Source organism: Erinaceus europaeus, chromosome 17 (assembly GCF_950295315.1).
Source record: "Erinaceus europaeus chromosome 17, mEriEur2.1, whole genome shotgun sequence".
In the NCBI taxonomy this organism is placed as follows: domain Eukaryota; kingdom Metazoa; phylum Chordata; class Mammalia; order Eulipotyphla; family Erinaceidae; genus Erinaceus; species Erinaceus europaeus.
In genome coordinates this window covers 60,942,646-60,964,479 of record NC_080178.1, presented here as the reverse complement: position 1 = coordinate 60,964,479, position 21,834 = coordinate 60,942,646, and the positions used below count along the sequence as shown (strand labels likewise).

General features: G+C 38.1%; 1 protein-coding gene across 10 annotated transcripts in view; it reads left to right on the top strand.

Moving 5' to 3' along the window:
• The window catches only part of EMSY (EMSY transcriptional repressor, BRCA2 interacting), an 82,179-nt gene extending 60,673 nt beyond the window's left edge, over nt 1-21,506 (top strand). For 8 of the 10 annotated variants that reach the window (XM_060176775.1, XM_060176773.1, XM_060176776.1 and 5 more), the window contains 8 exons: nt 54-227; nt 1,521-1,719; nt 5,411-5,575; nt 7,409-7,564; nt 11,358-11,509; nt 13,992-14,555; nt 15,483-15,983; nt 19,754-21,506. In XM_060176775.1, the coding sequence (XP_060032758.1) occupies nt 54-227; nt 1,521-1,719; nt 5,411-5,575; nt 7,409-7,564; nt 11,358-11,509; nt 13,992-14,555; nt 15,483-15,983; nt 19,754-19,948 (2,106 nt within the window). In that variant the 3' untranslated portion in view covers nt 19,949-21,506. The remainder of the gene's footprint in view (nt 1-53; nt 228-1,520; nt 1,720-5,410; nt 5,576-7,408; nt 7,565-11,357; nt 11,510-13,991; nt 14,556-15,482; nt 15,984-19,753) is intronic. The other 2 variants (XM_060176781.1, XM_060176782.1) reach the window with 1 other exon arrangement.
• The last annotated feature ends 328 nt before the right edge of the window (nt 21,507-21,834 follow it).

Genomic DNA, 21,834 nt, shown 5'->3' with positions numbered 1-21,834 from the left:
CTATCATTTTAAATGCATATGAATCTTACATATATTCACTGACTTCAATTTAGGGAGAAAAGACTATTCAGACTGTGCCAACAGGAGCAAAACCAGCTATCATCACTGCTACAAGACCCATCACCAAAATGATTGTAACACAGCCAAAAGGTATAGGGTCCACAGTTCAACCAGCAGCCAAGATCATTCCAACAAAAATTGTTTATGGGCAGCAAGGGAAAACACAGGTATGCCATGAAGTAGGATTTTTCCTTGACTAGGGAATATTTGAAATTCCTAAAATTCCCAACTAGACATTTTATCAGAAAATTCAGAAAACTTTAAAAATTTAGAATATTAAAAGTTACATCTGAGTGCATATAAATATTAATCTGTTATCAAACCTAGTTTTTTTTTCCTTTGTGTTTCTTGGTCTCCACATGCACAGTACCTCAGAGCTGCCTCCTAGATCCAATTTTTTTTAAAACATGATATAAGTGATTTATTAACAGTGAGTAGTAAGTAGTTGACCAGATAGCTGGGATCTAGCACCAAGGTCAACACAGCCTCTGGCCCTCAAGCTCTTACTGCAGTGAGGTGAGGACACCGTCTCCCTTGGCAGGGCCTTCATGTTGCAGATAGTGGAGTGATTTATGCCATCCGTGAATTCCACAAACACCTGTGTGCTCTGTTCTTGTGAGCCTGTCCAGCCCAGCACCTTGGTGACCCTGGCTGGCCTGATGGACTGCATGAAACTTGTGTCTATGGTGTCTATTTAATATATAGCTAAAGAGAGAAGGGAGTGACACCACAGCACTACTTTACCATTCATGGAGGTCCCTTTGGTGTTTTCGTTGCTCCCACAATAGTGCCAGAAACTAAGTCTAGGGCCCTCACACATGATAAGACATGCTGTACCTGCTGAGGTATTTTGCTATCTCTCAATCCCACATATATATCAAAAGAAACGATATTAGGTTTGGTTAAGAAATGCTATTTTACATTTTTGTTAAAGGTATTCATTTACCTACAAATGAGTAATTGCCTTTAGAATTGATTTCCTCAACATCTTAGCCAAGTAGTTTTTACCTATATAAACAAGTAAATTTTGTGACTAGAAATAACATCCAAATTGCCTGAGTCTCAACAGTAGCAATCCTAATTGTTTCTTCATCTCAGTTCTGGTACAATTCATGTTTTCCCTCTTAAATTCTTGGGAAAGGGTGATTTAGCAGAGTCTGAAAACATTTAGAATCTTATGTGTTGGAGAAATAAAAACTGTCTCATTAACATTTTTAAAAATTGTATTAGTGATTTAATATGATTTAATACTGATTTATAAAATTATGAGATAACAGTGGTATAATTCCGCACTGTTCCCACCAACAGAGTTAACATTTTTATTTCATGCCTACAACTGAAGTGACTTCCCAAAGCCTAACGCTATCATCTATGTCAGGAAGTTATTTGTGACATAGAGTTTTAGCTTTTTAATTAGTACTCTAAAATTTAAATGGGACCTCTTTCTACTTTTCTCTTAGGTTCTTATTAAACCTAAACCAGTGACATTTCAAGCAACAGTTGTTAGTGAGCAAACAAGGCAGCTGGTTACAGAAACTTTACAGCAAGCATCCAGGGTAGCAGAGGCTGGTAATTCATCTGTTCAGGAAGGAAAAGAAGAACCACAGAGTTACACAGATAGTAGTTCCTCTTCTGCAGAATCCTCCCAAAGTTCCCAAGGTAATATCACTTCACTTCTCATTTATATACTTAATGATGACATTGTGCCATAGAAGAAGTAGAAGTTGCGTAGTTGCCTTTAAGAGTTTCAAAAATGTATGCTTTGATCAGTTCTTCTGTTTGTTACATTGAAGCTTAATATAATTGAAGTCTCTCCTCTCCCCTCCCCTTTCCTGCTGGACTCCATTGTGTTGTTATGTAACTTCCCCCCTTTTTAAAAAAATTCAGATAGAGACAGGAAGAGGGAAGGAGGGAGGGAGAGAGGGAGTATAACGCTGCTGTGCTGCTCATGGAGCTTCCCCTGGTGCTGTGTATAGTGCTTCTGTGATTGCAGGGGCTTGAGCTCGAGATTTCACATATGATAAAGTGTGCACTCTAGCAGGTGACCTATCTCCCAGCCCCTGGGAAGAACTCTCTTGAAGTAACCTCACGATTATTAAGTTTTGAGACTATCTACAAATCTAATACTCATTTCATGTACTAGGTGATGTATTTTTGCCTATGCTTGTACCTTCTGGTGCATCTCTGTATGTATAAATTTTCAAGTTTCTTAACTATTTGAGGTTAAGTTGTAGATATCATCCCTTATTCCCTAAATACTTAATTTATAGGTCTATATTGCACAGTTGTTACTCTTTTCATAACTAAAATACCATTATCAAATCAAGAAGTTTCATAGTAAGAATGCTTTTAAAATTTCTTCCCTTTTTTTCCTCTTACTGAGATTTATTATTTGATGAAGAGAAAGAATCAGAACATCACTCTGACTCTTGTGATGCCAGGGGTTAAATTCATGGCCTCATGCTAGAGAGCCTAAGATTTTATCACTGCACTTAACACCTGGCTTCAGGAATTAATTCTCCTTTTTCATTTCTTCCTTCTCCAGGTAGTGAACCCACATCCTTATGCATGTGTGAATTGCTGAACCACCTCCCTGACCCTGTGTGTGTGCGCGTGTGCACGTGTGTGCATGTGCATGTGTGTGTGCGCGCATGCATATAGACAGCAGGGAGGAGACAGAACCCTATAGCACTGCTTCACAACTCATGAAGCTTTTCCCTCCTGCAAGTGGGGGCAGTTTTAGACTTTATGTCTTATTACTGAATGGTCTTCTCACAGGTTAGAATAGAGCCATTTGTTTTTACCTTTTTGTGACACTTTATTTGATCATTTTGGCAGACTTTATCATCCCTTTTGTACTCTGCTTACAAATTGCTTTGTACTATATTATTTTCTTTTCCTCTAGTCTCTTCACTTCTCAGGGGCAGGGAATCATTTTCATCTTTAAATATCCACCAATGAAAAAGAGATTAGCTAGCTTTTGAAGGCATCAGTAAAAGTTTCATTGAATAAATAGTCAGCAAAATGGCAACCATTATTATAATTATCATACAGTTATTACTGTGTCATAGTGCTAATCTAGCCTTATAAAACTCGTTGTTGCCCAGTTACTTCTTTCTGAGTTTCTCCTGAACCTTTCTGGTAACCCTTTCCCCTCTATATTTTTTAATCAGTAATTTAATATTGATTTAAAAATTATAAGACAACAGGGGTACAATTCCACACCTCTCCCACCACCAGAGTTCTGTGTCCCCATTCCCTCCATTGGAAACTGCAGTAGTTCTCCCAAGGTCATAGATTTCAGTTGACTTTTATTTCTTTTCTTCTTTATTGGGGGATCAGTGGTTTACAGTCAACAGTAAAATACAGTAGTTTATACATATGTAACATTTCTCAGTTTTTCAAATAACAATTCAAAACCCCTCCCCCCCAGATCTGTTGGACCAAAATTCTTTATGAGGTGCAGAAGGTAGGAGGGGTCTGGCTTCTGTAATTGCTTCTTCCCTGGACATGAGCATTAGCAGGTCAATCCATACCCCCCCCCCCCCAAGCCTGTTTCTGTCTTTCCTTAGTGGCATAGGGCTGTGTAGAGGTGAGGTCATCTGCTCTGGTGACCCTTTTATGTGATATGAACACCATGTATTTTTAGATATTGTTGGATAGCTAGGTCACTAATCCTAAAGTGACCTACTTAATATAAGCCACTTATGAAGATTGAATCATATACTTTCCACAGCCCTGGCTTCTCTTCTTAATTGGATCTGCTACTTTTCTCTTTCTCATCTAGCAGTAGGCTAGCTTTTTTTTTTTTTTTTTTTAAGGTCTTCTGTATTTATTAACAAGAGAGATGGGAGCAGAGAAAGAAAACCAGAGCATCACTCTTGTCTATGTACTGCCACCTCCTGGGCCACAGTAGGCTAGCTTTATTGAATTCTGTAGTGGGGAATAAAATATTTATTTTGTTTATTCTCCAAAGATTTTAAGGTGAATTATGTGAATAATTCAAGAGTATGTGACATAAAATGGAAGAGAATAAGGATATAAAACCAAGGGTATGGTTTAAGATAGAAACATGAGGCAAATACAAAAACACAGACTATAAAGACATTGCTTTAAGTATACCTTAATTTGGTTACTAGGACAAACTTTCCAGAAGCTTCGTGATCTCATTAGGTCATGGTAAAGGTGGGGATAAATTCAAGTTAAGCAAAACATAATTTTTATAGAGTTTTTCAGAGCCATCATATGCTTATTAATATATCATAACTTCTTGGGCCCTGCAATCGTTCATTTGCAGAACATTTTAAGGAACTAATCTTTTGTGGGACTTTTTTTTTGTGTGTGTGTGTGAGACATTTTGTATGTTGCTGACTAGACAGTTAAATACTGTAGAGGCCCTGGGTTTTATAGCAATACTTCAGAGGGAAGGTACATATAATAGCATATTATTGAAATAATATAAATACCTTGGATTTAGTTCAGAAGAGATGCTTTTGATACGTAAAACATCTGAAAAGTATTTTATATGAGAAATGGTTGGTAGAGCTACCTCATGGAGAAGATCTGAAGATTGGATTAAGTTGGGGAACATGAAAGCTATCATCAGTTTTCTTGAGGACTATGATGTGGAACAAAGAAAAGAGTTAGTCTGTGTGGATACAGGGATGCAGACTAAAACTATTAGAAGTCACAAGATTATCTGTTTTTAGTTTATATAAATTTTTTTCTAATTGCTGTGATTATGCTGAAATGGAAGAAAACTGTCTTGAAAAGTAGGTGAGGTTTTTGGTGTTAGAGTTTCTGTTCTGGAAGGAATATTGTGAAGATTTTAGCATTAGATTGATGATAGCATTAGCAAAATTTTAGATTATTTTGGTTGAACAGTCTTACAATTTTGTGGAAGTGTGATATAGGTCTTTTATCATAACGTTAGGAAATATTGTTCCATAGATACACGAGTCTACCTTTGGCTTTAACACTAGAATAGAGAGTAGACTGTAATGTAGCACAGTGCAGATATCTGATACTTCGCTTGTAGTAGCAGTTATCACACTGAATTGCAGTTTGTCTTTTTACATGTCTTTCTCCCTAACTGTGATTATGTGCTTTTTGGGCATCCTCTGGTTATACTGTGAATTCCTTTATATATATACCCTGGCACGTAGGTGCCCAGTTTCTCGAATGAATGACTACAGATGTGAAAGATAGTAAACCCTCTAACTTGAAGTTTACAATAAATGCAGTTTTTATTTAAAGATATTTTTTAAGAGAAACTTTATAGTTGTTTTCTTTTTTATTTTTTTTACTTCTTTTTTTTGTTTGTTTGTTTCTTAAAACTAATTTAAAACAGATTCTCAGCCTGTAGTTCATGTAATTGCTTCTCGGCGTCAGGACTGGTCAGAACATGAGATTGCAATGGAGACTAGCCCCACTATAATTTATCAGGATGTATCCAGTGAGTCACAATCAGCTACTTCAACAATCAAAGCATTATTAGAACTCCAGCAGACAACAGGTATGTTCACATGCTCAGTTGAATGTAGCATGCTTTCTCTAGAGAGAGATTATATTAAAATACTGCTACTGTGTGTTTTCCTAGTTGCCAATTAAATGCATTTCTTTCCTCTGGGCTTGTCTGTGTTTATTGCTGTTTGTCAGTTCATTAAAATGTGCATAGGGGGAGTTGGGTGGTAGTGCAGCGGGTTAAGTGCATGTGGTGCGAAGCGCAAGGACCGGAATAAGGATCCTGGTTCCAGCCCTTGGCTCCCCACCTGCAGGGGAGTCACTTCACAGGCGGTGAAGCAGGTCTGCAGGTGTCTGTCTTTCTCTCCCCCCTCTATGTCTTCCTCTTCTCTCTCCATTTCTCTCTGTTCTACCCAACAGCGACAACATGGATAACAACAACAGCAATTTAAAGGGGGGGGGGGGGCAACAAGAGGGGGGGAAGTGCAAAAAAAAAAAAAAAAGAACATAGGACTAGTGAACTACAGATAGGCTAGAATTAGTAGAAAAGAAAGGAAAATGACAGAGTTCTCTCTCCTGTCTCCTTTTAAAATGAACAAGTCCATGTTCTTTTGTCACCAACGAGGAGGAGTAAGTCTGTTTTTCTGAGCACAATTACGAATGCAATACTGCTCTCCATTCTATTCTGGAATGCTGAGAGGCTGACTGAAAGGATCTTCTTGATAGTGGTGGGGCAGTTTGATGATTATGAGACACCATTAGTAGCCTTTGCTAATACATAATTTATTTGAATTTTATCATTATATTTATTTTTATAATTTATCTATGTGAGCTTCCATGAAAAGATATCCTCACTTAACATGATCTGATCAATATTTCTGGTTACAAACCATTTTCCATAAACTTTTGGCAAAATCTATTTTAGTTACAATGACTTCTCCTATAATAGTTCAAAAATTGTTATTTTTTAAGGGACTTTAGTAGTGATTTCATCCGACTCTTTCAATTTGTGGGTAAATAAACTGAGATCCAGCAAGGACAACCAGCTGATTAATGACCAAGACTCAAAGGTTTTTTTATTCATAGTTCATTACCCTTTTTTGGGTTGACTTTATTTTGGTTTTTGTCACTCCTAGCAGGAGTAATCTGTTGTTTATCTGTTGTTTGGTTTACTTATTTATTACTAAGAGAGAAAACCCAGAGTATCTTTCTGTCATGTACATTTCTGGGGATCAAACTCAAGACTCCTTGCTTCATCCATTTGTGTCACTTCTTGGGCCATATGATGGGAATAATCTGAATGATTATTCAGTGGACTTAATTACTGATTTACTGTTTGTTGTAATATTCATATACTACTACTTTATAGTTTACTTTCATGCTATAAAAATCTCCTCATTTGGTTGTGAACCTCCATTAGAACATTGAGGTTCAGACTCTTTAAGAGTCATTGAGGATTTTAGAATATTTCTAGGGAGATTTTCCTAATTTTTTTTATCTTGAATTTTTAATATATCAAATTAAACCAGTGCTCAGGGTAGATGTGCCCTAAATCAAATCATACTGTTTGTACTGCTTATCCACCCATTGATTTTAGGGAGTGTGCATGAGGGAAAGAGATCTATCTATTTGGCCTTATGATAATCGGAACTCATTCTAGTCTGATTGCATAAGAATTCTTTGCATTGGGTTTCTGAGTATGGCATATATATATATATATATATATATATATATATATATATCCTTTTTTCTTTTCAGTTCACTGTCTTTTTAGTCACTGCTATTGTGGAGACCCAGAGCCTGCTTTTTTTATTCCCTTAGACAACTCTGGTTTGGGTACTTGCTTGTAATAAAAGCTAATTTTCATCCTGACTTTTTAATACAGTAAAAGAAAAAATGGAATCTAAGCCAAGACAACCTACTATTGACTTGAGTCAAATGGCAGTGCCTATTCAGATGACCCAGGAAAAGAGACATTCTCCTGAGAGTCCATCAATTGCTGTGGTAGAGTCAGAACTAGTTGCTGAATACATCACTACTGGTAAGTATCCTCTTCAAAAAGTAGTTATTTAGGTAGGAGAACTACTTCTCTGGATGGGGGAATTATTGTAATTAAAAAAAAAAATAAAGACTTCACAAGTGTGGTTACTTGATGTGGGTATAAAGCAATCAGGTTTATTACATGGTGGTATAGCAGTATGGGGTGGTATATTTAGGTACAGCAAGATAGGCAATTATCGTCAGAGATAACATAGGTTACTCTATGATCATAGAGGAGAGTCTTATAAGCTAAGTTTACCTAGCTTGGCTACATGTCTTCGTGTTTGGGAGGAGTGGCCATGGCAGGTACCACAAGCTTGCAGGAAAGCAGAGAGTGGGAAGAGCGGAGCACAGGAATAGAGAGCCCAACTTCCAGTACGCTCCACAGTCAAATAACTTGGTTTATGTGCCTGCCATCAGCCATATGCTAATTAAGTTAATCAGCCCCAGCCATATGCTAATTATGTCCCAAAATTCATGCTGTGTCACAACAGGGAATAATTTTTTAAGGATTTTTTAAAAAAAATATTTCTTGGTTTATTTTGAGAGCAAACTCATACTATCCTATCCTGTAAATTTACTCTCTCTTTAATGACTTTGGCTGGGGGGAAATCAATGTGTTGAAAAGTTTGCAAGTAATATGAAACTGTTAGTTGGCTACAAGTAACATCTGTGAATATAGGGCAACAATTGTAGAAAGATGATGAAATAAATACCTTTCACCTAGGAATGATTTTTTTTTTTTTACCTCCAGGGTTATTTTTGGGATTCGGTGCCACACTACAAATCCACGGCTCCTGGTGGTCTTTTTTTTCCCATTTTATTGAATAGGACAGAGAACTGAGAGGGGAGGGGACTATAGAGGGAAAGAGAAAGAGATTCACTATGTGTGAAGCGACCCCCTCCTCCCCTACAGGTGGGGAGCCGGGGAATCAAACCAGGATCCTTGTGTTTCATACTATGTGCACTTAACCCGGTGTGCCACCACCCAACTCCCAGAATAAAATATTTTTACACATCAGAATTTTTTTGGTTTTGGTGAAGAGAATGGATCAAAGGAGAATAAGGTATAACATTCAACTTTTTTTAAAGAAAAATGAAAAACTTTAAATCCATGCAAATATTTAGGAGTTCTGTTGGGAAGCAATCATGTAATTATTTAAAATGTGGTCTCACAGTGAAACAGTAATGAGGGCTTTTTTAGTGGCATATATAGAAATTTCTCACTTGGGAGGCCAGGTGATGGTGCACCCAGTTGAATGTACATGTTACAATGTGCAAGGACCCTGGTTTAAATCCTTTGCTTCCCACCTGCAGGAGGGAGCTTCATGAGTGGTAAAGCAGTGCTGCAGATATTTTTATCTCCCTCTTTATCTCCCCTTCTGCTCTCAGTTTCTCTCTGTCCAATCAAATTTAAAAAGCAATAAAGATTAAGATGAAAGAAAGCTCGGGAGTCGGGCGGGTGGTAGCGCAGCGAGTAAAGTGCAGATGGGGCAAAGTGCAAGGACAGGAGTAAGGATCCCGGTTCGAGCTCCCTACCTGCAGGGGAGTAGCTTCACAAACGGTGGTGAAGCAAGTCTGCAGGTGTCTGTCTTTCTCTCCCCTTCTCTGTCTTCTCCTCCTTTCTCCATTTCTCTCTGTCTTATCCAACAACAACAACTACTACAAAAATAAAATAAGGGCAACAAAAGGGAATATATATATATATATGAATTGGCTCACTTGGATAGATTGCTGATCTGCAGTGTATGTAACTTAGGATCAAGCTTGGCCCCCACCGCATTGAAGGAAGCTTCAGTGCTATAATCTATTTCAGTCTCTTCCTTTCTGCTTCTGTCTCTATTAAAAAAAAGGGGCGGAGTAGCAAAGATAATATTTCTTTTTATTATATTCTATTGAGACCACATGTGCAATACTTCTTGCTGTTTTGGACCTTTACTTCAAGTTACGAACTAGTTCAGATAATAATTTGAATAATTAGGGGCTAGGGATGACTTATTAAGCAATATGTAAAAAACACCTGCCATAAGTTTTCTTTAGTGTTTAAATGAAGCCATAAAACTTATATTTGAAGAACGTTTCTCTGCTATTCTTTGAGTGTGGTTTCTGCTTTCTTCATCCTTCTGAAACTATTATAGTGCTTTTCTAATAGAAATCTATTAAAGAGTTGCCACATTTTTTTTTCCCTAGACCCTTTTTCTCCACCTACTTTGAAGTTAAAGTCTGTGGCCTGTTTACCTTTTACTTCTGATGTTCTTCTGTATAGAAGTCTACTTCCTTGGCTTGCTATTTGAGACTGGAATGCATTCAAAGTATCCACAGTCTAACTCTTCTTCATATTCATAACTCTGCTTTCAAGTTCTCCACTTTCCCAGTGGTTCTTTGAAGTCGTAATTTTTTTTTTCTTAATCCATTTCTCCATATTAACGTGATAGAGCTTTGTATTTCTTCAAATTTTCTGACAATGTAATTCCTAAAGTCTTTCTCTCTGGAACTACATTAAGTGCCTGGCCATCTTGATTTCCCATTGTTGGGGTTTTCCTAGTTTACCCATCTTTTAAAAAATTGGTCAGCAGGTGGCGCTAATTCTACTTTTATGTGAGTTGCTGGGGAAGGGGAGGAGTTTTGAAGAGGTCACTTCATAAGTATAATGGTGCCTGATGTCTTTTAAACAGAGACCTGGTAGGGTGGGAGTTGGGTTGGAGGGGGGTATCCCAGACCTCCTTCTCTTCCCAAACTGATTTCTTAAAGTGGGAACTCTGCTGTGAACTCTAAATAACTCTTCTCTCTTTCAGAGCAGTCTGATCCCATTCACAGGGTCTCTGTGATAGCTGGGACACCGAGTTTGATTGACTTAGGGCTGTCACGAAAGTACAGTGTCAGGTGGAAAAGATAGCATAATGGTTATTATACAAAAGGACTATCATGCCTGAGGTTCCAAGGTCTCAGGGTTCAGTCTCCCATACCACCATAAGCCAGAGCTGAGCAATGCTCTGGTAAAAAATTAAAATATAATAATAAACACAATATCCCATTCTCTAGTTCCCGCAGATGCCTCCCCACCCCCATGCCCCAGGTTTCACTGAACATCACATGGCTTCTGCAGTTCTAGACAGCAGTTCCCAGCTCCATTTCTTGAGCCTCTAAGTGACTGAGTGGTTCCCAGCTGGCTCTTTTAGTCTGCCACGTGGATTTAAAACAGCTGAAATATGGCACCCTCCAGCAGTGTAGTGCTGTGTTTCTTCCTGAGTCTTTCTCTCCTGTCCCTCCTGCTCCCACGGTCTGTGCACTATCACCAACCTTCAGTGATGTTTCTTTCAGTACTAGAAATCCCAGCTGTTTTCTGATGAAAATTGGTGAGTTATTTGGTTGTAATATTTGTCTTCTGGACTTGCCTTACTATCCTTAAAGATACTAGTCTGGGTTTTGAGTATAGAAATTGATTATTGTTATGTTACCATAATGGGAACAAAGAGAATGTACAATTCACAAGAAAATGTAACATTAAGGGATTTGTTGCTCCTTTGTGATAATAGTTTTCACAGTGCCTCCATATACTTTTTTTTAAAAATCTCACAGTAGCCCTATAATTCCCATTTTACAGATGAGGACACAGAAGTCTCAGAGAAGATAGTGGTTTTTTTCAGTCACACAGATGGGCAGCCTCTGATCTTCTGCCTCTTATACATACTTTTTATCTGACATACAATCTTAGAGACATTGTTTAAAATGACTACTGATTACAAATGCTGTGGTGATTTCTAGAGAAGTATCATCACCTCCTCTATTTTCAGTCAGCCATCGCTCCCAGCCCCAGCAGCCCTCCCAGCCCCAGCGGACCTTGCTGCAGCATGTGGCCCAGTCACAGACCGCAACCCAGACTTCAGTGGTGGTGAAGTCCATCCCAGCATCGTCCCCTGGAGCAATCACCCACATAATGCAGCAGGTTGTATTTCTTCTTTCTCGTCTTACCTCCTGTAAACTGTAACTATACTTTTCCTAGTATTTGGTGCAGTTGGATCTCCTGTTATAAGTGGGGAAAATCACTGCACTGAAGATAGTTCTTTCATCCATAAGAAGTAGGTAGAGGAGAGGAGTTTAGAATCTTGACACTGGAAAATAGTCAAGAAATGGTATCTGGGGACTTAAAGGCTGAGGTTATATGAGTGGACTAATGACTCAGAACTGGTCACTGTTTCTATACATTTTGTTATAGAAGAATTTATCAGCAAGATAAAGTTTCTAATGAAGTAGAAGTTGGTTTGTTTAGCTATTTGTTGAGTTTTTGTTTGACTTGTTGCTTTAATAATGAATCCTGATGGGAACATTATAAATAAGTATAAATAAATAATTGACTTCTGTTACTGTATATAACTAAGGAGGGAGAAACGCAACAGGAAGGAAGATGAACTAATATAAAACATTAAGTTGGTGCCACGGGTAATAGGGAAAAGGAAAAAATATAAGTTATTTTGTGTCAGATACTGTGCTTTGAGCTTTAACTATATTAACTCATTCAATTCTCACTATGATCCTGCTGAGTAGTGGGTATATGATCGTTCTTACAAATAAGGAAACTTAATGCTCACAGAAGTTAAGTAACTTACTCTGGGTGGTAGACCAAGGATTTAAACTCAGAGCATTCTGCATGTGTAGTAAAGTGGTATCACTGATATGAGATTCAGGCATGACTTATCATTAGTAGTCACTTTAATCTTGTAGCAGTTGACTACAATTGTAAGGAAACTGTGACAGACACTATAAAGAAATCACTGAATTAAAATCTGTATGTATAAGGTCATTAGGAGACAGAAGACAATTTCAGTTGAATCTCAGAGTTTTTTTATATTTATTTTCCCTTTTGTTGCCCTTGTTTTTTTTTTTTTTTGTTTTTTTTTTACTGTTGTTGTAATTATTGTTGTTGTTATTGATAGGACAGAGAGCAATGGAGAGAAGAGGGGAAGACAGAGAGGGGGAGAGAAAGATAGATACCTGCAGACCTGCTTCACCACTTGTGAAGTGACTCCCCTGCAGGTGGGGAGCCGGGGGCTCAAACCAGGATCCTTAAGCCGGTCCTTGGACTTCGCACAACATGTGCTTAACCTGCTGTGCTACCACTGGACTCCCGAATCTCAGAGTTTTAAAATTTAGATAAGTCAGTGACAGGGATTGGTTAGAGTAGGTCTTGTGTCATACAGAGAAGCCAGGTAATCAGAGTTTTTGCTGGATGTCAGATCTCAGTGTCAGTCTGGACCTATCTAACTGGTCCTGACATTGACCATTCTCAAGACACCTAGAGAGGTCAGACAGGCTGGTCCTGATCAGATTGATGCCTCCTCCCAACATTTCTTTGACTGTCAGCAGGCATGAATGCTCATGGCCCTGCCCAAGTCTTCTGCTCTCCTGTGAGCCAGGTCTCTGGGGGGACCTGAAATGTGAGCAAAGGTGATGAAGAGGGCTAGAATAGATAGTTGTCTGCACAGACTTTAGTGAAACCAGATGACACATCTCTACTCCTAGCAGAGAGAGGCCCTCAGTGGAGAATGAGACAGACATGCCCTTCATAAAGCAGCTCTTACCTCCTAGACAGCTTAGAAGATTACATGGTGAAAGTCAGCTTCCTTAAACTATGACTTTCCTCTGGAGCCCTCACTCCTCTTTCCTCTGCTGGGTTAACATCTCTAGTGACCAGACTGGAGAGCTATTTACTGAGCAGGGGAGCTTTGCCCCCCCACCCCTGTCTCTCTCTCTCTCTCTCATTTTTTTTAATCTTTATTTATTTATTGGATAGAGACAGCCAGAAATTGAGAGGGAAGGGGGGAGATACAGAGCTTTTTTTTTTTTTTTGCCTCCAGAGTTACCTCTGGAGCACAGTGCCTGCACCATGAATCCACTGCTCCTGGAAGCTATTTTTCCCCCTTTTGTTGCCCTTGTTGTTTATCATTGCTATTATCATTATTGTTGTTAGTAGTATTGTTATTATTGTTGTTGGATAGGACAAAGAGAAATGGAAAGAGGAGGGGAAGACAGGGGAAGAGAAAGATAGACACCTGCAGACCTGCTTCACCACCTGTGAAGGGACCCCCCCCATCCCCATCCCTGCACGTGGGGAGCCAGGGGCTGGTCCCTGCACTTCATGCCATGTGTGCTTAACCCGCTGCGCCACCACCCAGCGCTTGCCCCTAGAGCTTTTATATGAAAGCATATAGTCAGGTTTTGAGAGTACTTAGTTGAAGTTGAAATTATTATTCTAAGCCCCTTAATCTAAAGTCCCTTTTTATTTGGAAACCTTGAGATTTCTTGGACTTTTAGGTTCTTCTGCAATTTTTTGGATGAATCTCATAACCTAGTCTTTTTCAGTTTGAGGAATATATTAACAATATAGGTATTTTTCTTATTTCATTCTTATTCTGTGCCTTTTTACTTAGGCATTAAGCAGTCACACTGCTTTTACCAAACACAGCGAGGAACTTGGAACAGAGGAGGGCGAGGTTGAAGAGATGGACACTTTAGATCCTCAGACCGGTCTGTTTTACCGATCTGCCCTGACTCAGTCACAGTCAGCTAAACAACAGAAACTTAGCCAGCCCCAGCTGGAACAGACTCAGCTGCAAGTGAAAACTCTGCAGTGCTTCCAGACTAAACAGAAGCAGACCATCCACCTGCAGGCAGACCAGCTCCAGCACAAACTCCCGCAAATGCCCCAGCTTTCCATCAGACATCAAAAGCTCACCCCTCTCCAGCAAGAACAAGCACAGCCCAAGACAGATGTACAGCACACACAGCATCCCACGGTGGCCAAAGACAGGCAGCTTCCTACCTTAATGGCACAGCCCCCGCAAACTGTAGTACAGGTGCTTGCAGTGAAAACCACGCAGCAGCTCCCTAAACTGCAGCAGGCTCCGAACCAACCAAAAATCTACGTGCAACCCCAAACCCCCCAGAGCCAAATGCCGCTCCCAGCCTCGTCAGAGAAACAGCCGGCAAGCCAGGTAACGGAATATTGATAGCATGCAAAGTTAAACTTCTCTGTTCACGGAAAATGAGAACATCATGACCATACTGTGATTAGCAGTGCTTTCTCCTGGCAAGAGGAAACTCAAAAGCCTCCTACACTGTTGTACTTTACCCCATCAAAGGTTGGCATGAGGGAAGATATATGTGCATTAGGAAGGAAAAAAGAATAACCCCCCAAAACTTGTTTTTCCAGGCAGGTTTTAATGAAACCATTTCAGTATTAAACAACAGTGCATAGAAGTGATATCTCTAAGCTATTTCTTAATCTTTTAGGAAAAACAAATATTTTCATGCCTATAAGCTCTCCTATGGCAGCAATACTAAGTAAACTGTAGTCTTTTAGTGAGTTTCATTGAATACCTTCCTTTATAGTTGACATCATCACCATCTAGTAAGTAAGTAAATTTATCTTCTAGATTTGTGTTTTAGGCTACAAAAGGATGGTCTCTGGATTTTTAAATGAAAAATAATATATATTAAGAAAATAATGGTTTGGATATATGTGTATATTAGAAATGCATAGGACATATTTGGTAAATGCACTCTGAAACAAAACATTAAAGAAAATCTACTTCTTTTTATTTAAAAAAGTTGAAGATTATATAAAATAATGTGAGACAGGTTGAAAGTGTAGGGATATTAATCCCAAAAGGAAACAAGGTCCTATGACTTTTTCTTTATTGCTGTGGTTGAACACAGGTTCTTTTAGCCCCGCTTCTTTCCTTAGATTTTTAAAAAGTAGCCAGACACTTTCCCATCTGGCCCTCTTATTAAGACACTGAGTTTCAAACTGTCTTCCTTGTATAGGCACAAATGTTTCTTTTGCCATATTGTCTGGGGTGTTTGATAGGCTTTCTCAAAGAGATGTAGCTGTAACACACACACCCCCAATTTGTTTTCAGGTGGAGCAGCCAATTATAACCCAAGGATCCTCTGTTACAAAGATAACTTTTGAGGGGCGCCAGCCTCCTACAGTTACAAAGATAACTGGTGGCAGTTCTATGCCTAAGTTGACATCACCAGTTACAAGCATATCTCCCATTCAGGCCTCTGAGAAGACAGCAGTGTCAGATATTTTGAAAATGTCTTTGATGGAAGCTCAGATTGATACCAATGTAGAGCACATAGTAGTGGACCCCCCAAAGAAGGCTCTTGCCACTAGTATGCTCACTGGTGAAGCAGGATCATTATCCACCACTCATGTGGTGGTAGCAGGGATGGCGAATTCCACACCCCAGCAACAAAAGTGTAGAGAGTCCTGTTCAAGTCCATCTGCTGTTGGTCCTTCCCTAACAACAAGGAAAATCGATGCTCCAGGAGTGCCTACGGCAGGCCAGTTCATGCGTATTCAGAATGTAGGCCAAAAGAAAGCTGAAGAGAGCCCAGCAGAAATTATCATCCAGGTAAGAACTGGAAGGAACATGAGGACTTTGGGGCTTCTTGGGGGTTGTGGGCGTGGTGTGTTCTGGCAAGTCATAGGAAGAGTCCAGCCATCATGGCAGAAAGATGTAGAGATGATATCTGAAGATGCCATTTGACAAATTTAGCTTAGTGTAAATTCCTGTCTATTGTCTAGAAAAGAGTTTTAGAATACTGAGTATTGCCACTCTTTAGAGGCAATCAAGTGTGCTGAGTTCATATGTCAGCTTGATTTACAGATACAAGCCACACTTGGCCAGTTTCAAACTTGGGGCCACCCAGTCTTTGTTTAAAAACTCCTGGGATATAATCGGATCACATTTATATACCAACCTCACTTCAGGGAACCTTGGAAAAGAACATTTCTTAACCTTGATCCAAATTTATAGTTTTCAGGGCAATGAAAACTTAGTGTCAGGTGAAACATGTTGTGAGAGAATGTTTCTAAATAATCTTATTTTCTAAGCTGGGATTAACCATAAAGCTTTGCTTTTTATTTCAAACATTATTACTGAAAAATCTTAAAGCTACTGCCCTGCCTTGGTAAGTACAGGCTGGTGAATATAATGGATTATTCATTGACAGTAGGTCTTCCTATGTCACTCATGCCTTCCATTCTAAAACTCATCTGTCATCACACATAATAAATCAAGGCTGAAGGAAAACTGAATTCAGACTAGCCCTTAGAAACTGATTTTTGTTTCCCCCTTTTCTTAACGGATGTCAGGATTTCTTTTCTTTTTAAAAAAACACTTATTTATTATGAGATTCAGCAAGAGGAACAGAACACTGCTCAACTCTAACATAAAGTATTGCCAGGGATTGAACCTGTGATTTCTGGGACCTTGGGCATGCAAGTTAAGTGTTGTAGCAGGTTGAGTGATCTCTGCTGCCCTCAGGATGTTTCTTGACATTGTTAATTTTTCTTTGTTAAAATGATATGTAGCTTGGATGGTATCACGGCATTACATTTTAGCTATCTGAGAGTATGAGTTTGTTTAAATGTAAATAACCTAGTTACCATAGTTTGATTTAGCTGACTTGAAATTTCAGGTGGTAAGCTTTCCCTTTTCCATGAAACCAAGCTAAGAGAGAATGCAAACTGATCACATTAATCCAAATAAGATATAATTTAAATATGGGGGAAATACTTAAAGAGAAGTAGAAATATTGTTGAGTTAATTCAAATAATTTGTCTCTGTAAAAACAGGTATTTCTTATTGAATTAAATAATTGTTGACAAAGCATTTTTGTTATTGTTGTTTTTCTGCTGAAGAGGTATGATACAGCTGAGGGGGAGAAAGGAATGGTTTTTTGACTTTGCCATTCTCAAGGCGACTTAACCTCTTTGTGCCTTAGTTTCTTCTCTAGTGAAACAGAGATACAAATCACCTACATTAATGTAGGATTACATAAAATTGAGATAAAGCACTTAGCACAGTACCTGCTCCTTAGTGGTTGCCAAGTAATTGGTAACTAATATTATTTTTACTAAAATGTGCTGTGCCTTCTAGGGGGTTTAAGTTGGAATGCTAAGTTCAAAATAATTTTGCTTAGCTTAACTTGGAATTATTTTCTGTATTGTATAAATATGGGTAGAAATATAACTTGCTTCATGGATCAACAATGATATCCAATAAGTAGGTTCTTGCATGTTTTGTACACTAGCTTGCTGTTGTGTCAGAGATAATGCTTAAGGATCAAGTTTTGATCAGATGTAGCTGGATTTGAATAGCACCTGTACTCTTACTAGAATTGTAGTCTTGAGCAACAGAGTTCGACTCTGTACCTCAGTTTCATTAGCTGTGGATGGAAGCCAAAGCATGTCACAAGGTTACTTTGAAGAGTAAATGAGAAAATGTATACAAAACAGCTGACCAAGTGTCTCATGTAGAATAGTACTTTAATACAGATAGTCATGCTACTATAACCATCATTAACGTATTATTAGAACATTTTTAGATGCTATTAGTTATTCTTTGACCTCAAGTACCAATCTTACTGATTCAGTAAAACACTTTTGAGGATGAAGGAAGTCTACAGAAGTACTTTGATTTCCTGAAAAATGATCTATAAAAATACAGCATGCCTGAAAATAAATGCTTTGAACAAAAAACATTGTTCTTTGTAGTCAGATAATTGTCATTGCATTTATTTGTTCATTCATTTATCATTTCACTTGTATTGTTCAACTTCTGTGTTCCAGGCACTCTGCTAGGGGTGAAGGTAGAGGGGTAAACAAGATGAATATATTTTCTGTGTTAAAGGAATTCACAGACTTTGTAGAACTACAAGAAACTTTTCCAGCATATCCTCTCAAACTAAATTATTTTATACAAATTCTAAGATTCAAGGAAGGGAAGTGACTTACTCAAAGATCCACAGCAAGTTAGAGTCAGAGTTGAATGAAAACCAGGTCTCCTGATACCATGTAAGATTTTTTCAGTGATCAGCTCTGTGGGGAGTGGACAGACAAAAACTACAACCCTAACATCAATGCTTAAGCATCTTGTAGTGTTAATATTAAATTTTCATTTTCCCCAATAGGAGGTTGCTTTGGTCAAGTAAGGTGCTAATATAGAATTTTGTGTAAAAGTGTTAATATGGAATTTTGTTCCTTTTTTTTAACATTAAAGATATATTATTCACCTGCTAAATGTTTGTTGAGCACCCAATAAATATATACCAGCCCTTGTTTGTACAGTGAAAAAAATTATCAAGGTTTGTGTTTTACATTCTAAGGTGGGGAGAAACAAACAGATGGTAAATGCAATGAAGAAAAAAATAACCAGATGTAATAGAGGTGGAGGGGTAGAACAAAACCAGTAGTCTGGTTTCATGGTCATAGAAATAAAACTTCTTAAAGCTTTTGCTCTAGGAAGTAGAAGATAGAGTGGAACCAGCTATGCAAAAAGGTCTATTTAGGAAGAGAGGAAAAATAATTCAAAGTCCTTTTAGTACACATTTGGTGCATTGATGGAACCATGGTGTAAGGAGTTTGATTTTATAGCAAACGAGTGGGAAATAGTAGTAGAGTTAAACAGTAGTATGATAGGATCTTACATACCATATGTGGCTATAATATGTGCCCACCTATTGGTATTTTCATTGTTTAGAAAACAACCAGTCATCTCTACTCTCATATTGAACCTAGACTGTTACTGTGGGACCTAAGTAATTATCTTCCCTTTTGAGCCACCAGGGGGTTACTAAAGACCTTAAAGTATATTGTGGTGTCAGCAAAGTAACAGTTTATCTTGCAGTTAATGAGTAATAACGAGTAAGAATGAGTGAAACTTGACTTACATTTTCATTTCAATTTGTTCAATGATTCAATGGATATGTCCTTCAAAGCCTGTATCTTGAGTTAGGCACAGACCTCATCCAATGTTAAAAGAGGTGCTATCAAAACCCAAAAATAGATAACAAGAAGAACCATCAAAAAGTTGAAAGAGTGAAAAGATCACTTTTAAGTTGTTTAGGACTTAGGGAATCCTAGCAGTAACCCTGACCAACTATGTGACCTTGATTAAGTTGCTCACTTTCTTAATTTCTTCATTTGTTAATGGAAATTATGCTTTCCTCATGGTGTTAAAAGGTGTAGAGGATTATGTGGAAGCACCTAGCACAGTGCCTGGCATATGCTAGCTTTCCAATAAATGTTAATTTCCTTTTTTCCTTCTTGAGTGTTGTTGGGGAAAATTCCTCTGCTGCCTTTCTGACTGTAAAGTGTCTCTCCTCTCTTCTCTTCCAGGCCATACCCCAGTATGCTATTCCTTGTCATTCCAGCTCCAATGTGGTAGTAGAGCCCAGTGGGCTCCTTGAGCTAAACAACTTCACTAGTCAACAGTTGGATGATGATGAGACGACAATGGAGCAGGACATAGACAGTAGCACAGAGGATGGAACTGAGCCCAGTCCCTCTCAGAGTTCTGCTGAACGGTCCTAGTGTTTTGGACACAAGAGTGCACTTTAAAAACCTACTTGGTTACCAAGTGTCCAGGGAAGCCCATGTATTTTGATGTCTGAAGAGAGCACTTTGCCCATGCTTATGCTGTGGACCCTGAAACAGCAGTGTTTCAACAAGAATTGCTGCAGGAGCAGCATTTTAAAGCAACTCACAGGGGAATGTACTTTTTTTTATATATTAAAAAAAAAAGGAAAAAATATAAGATGCACATCTATAGTAGCATAAGACCTGATATTCTTTCTCTGTTGGATCATGGCCAATGGAAAAGTTTGTCTTGCAGTCAAAAGTTCCTTAGCTGGTTTCTACTAAGCAAAACACCACCAAAAAAGGAGAATGTGAAAAGTTTGTATTTTGAAACTGTGCGTCAGGAACAGTTTTTTTTAACTTCTTGTATGTTTTTGCAAATCCCTGAAAGTATTGAAGTCATTAACATTTTACATTTGCTCAATTTATAGTTTATAAACAACTAGGGAAAAAAAAAACTGGCATTAAAGAACCCTTGTTAGATGGTGGAAATCAGATTCCTAACCAGTGGGAAGTGCTTTGGGGTGGCTTGTACATTCTCACCAATTGTATGCTAATTTATTGTATTGTTCCTTTGTGTTCTAGGCATACTTACCTTCTATTTATTTAAATGTAAACATTTCAAAGCTGACCCATATTTCTTCTGACAAATTTTCTATAAACGAGGATTCCCTATCCTTCTTACCTCCTGCTTTCCTTCCCTCTTTTAAGAAAACTTGCAAGAAAGTGTTTCATTGTAAAGCAGAGGAAAAGAAGCATTTTCTGGCTCAAAGGAAATGTTCACTTATATTCAGGAAAGCAAACTATTCATATGATGCTATATTAACCTTGAAATTGCACATTCATGTTGGACTGAAACTGAAAAAAAAAAAACATTTTTTGCATACTTTTGTTTAACCCTTTCAAAATGTATGAACAGTTTATTTACAGTTCTAAGTGTTATGTTTTTAAGCATTCTACCTTTTTAGGACACAGTTTGTTTAAGCAATATGTTTGGTCTTGTGGTCACTGTCACAAGTAGAATGATGGGTAAGAGGGTGGGAGGGCTAAGTGTTGGTCTTGACAAGTTGTGGCAAAGGAAATTATTCTTTTCATTTAAAAATGTAAATAGAAATGTTTTTTAACAGTTTTATAGAGATTTCACTATAAATAAGCATTTTAAGACTGACAAATGTTGAACTGTACATACATCTATCAGCATAACTGCCCAATTTTTTGGTGCTGAAGTACTGTAAGTAGAATTAATCAACAGTCTCCTGATTTTTGCATCTGTATCTGGGGGGGGGGAACTGTGATATTATAGTTAATAAATCCCCAGAGTGACACTGAAGAGTTAAACAAGCATTTATAAGATGCTGTGATATCTGGTAGTTGTTATTATTTCTAGGTGATCACGACTGACCCGTAGATGGAGCTGTTGGATGCTATTTTATTGTATAAAAAGAGACTTGGTGACTGTCTTTTAGTTAGTTTTTTTAACCTGTCAGGTTCATAAACCTCTTTAACAGTCTGATTACACTGTGAACTCTCTAACCAAAAAAGGTAAACTTGCCAAGACACATGTAAGACTTCACATACAATTTGGGTGGTTAGTGCACCTCTTAGCTTTCCCAGGTTAAATCCTCTGTTAAGATCACCCTATTACAAATGTAAGTTTTTATAAGAGTAAAATATCTTTTAAACATAAATGGATCAGATTAACAAGAGCAACCTTGAATAAACTTCCTGTGTTTTACTTCTGCATATTCTGGCAACATAGTATAACTGTGTCCCCTTGAGAATTAAGCCTTAATATGTTCTTACAGTTGGAATAGCTAATGAAACTTCCATTTTCTCCATTT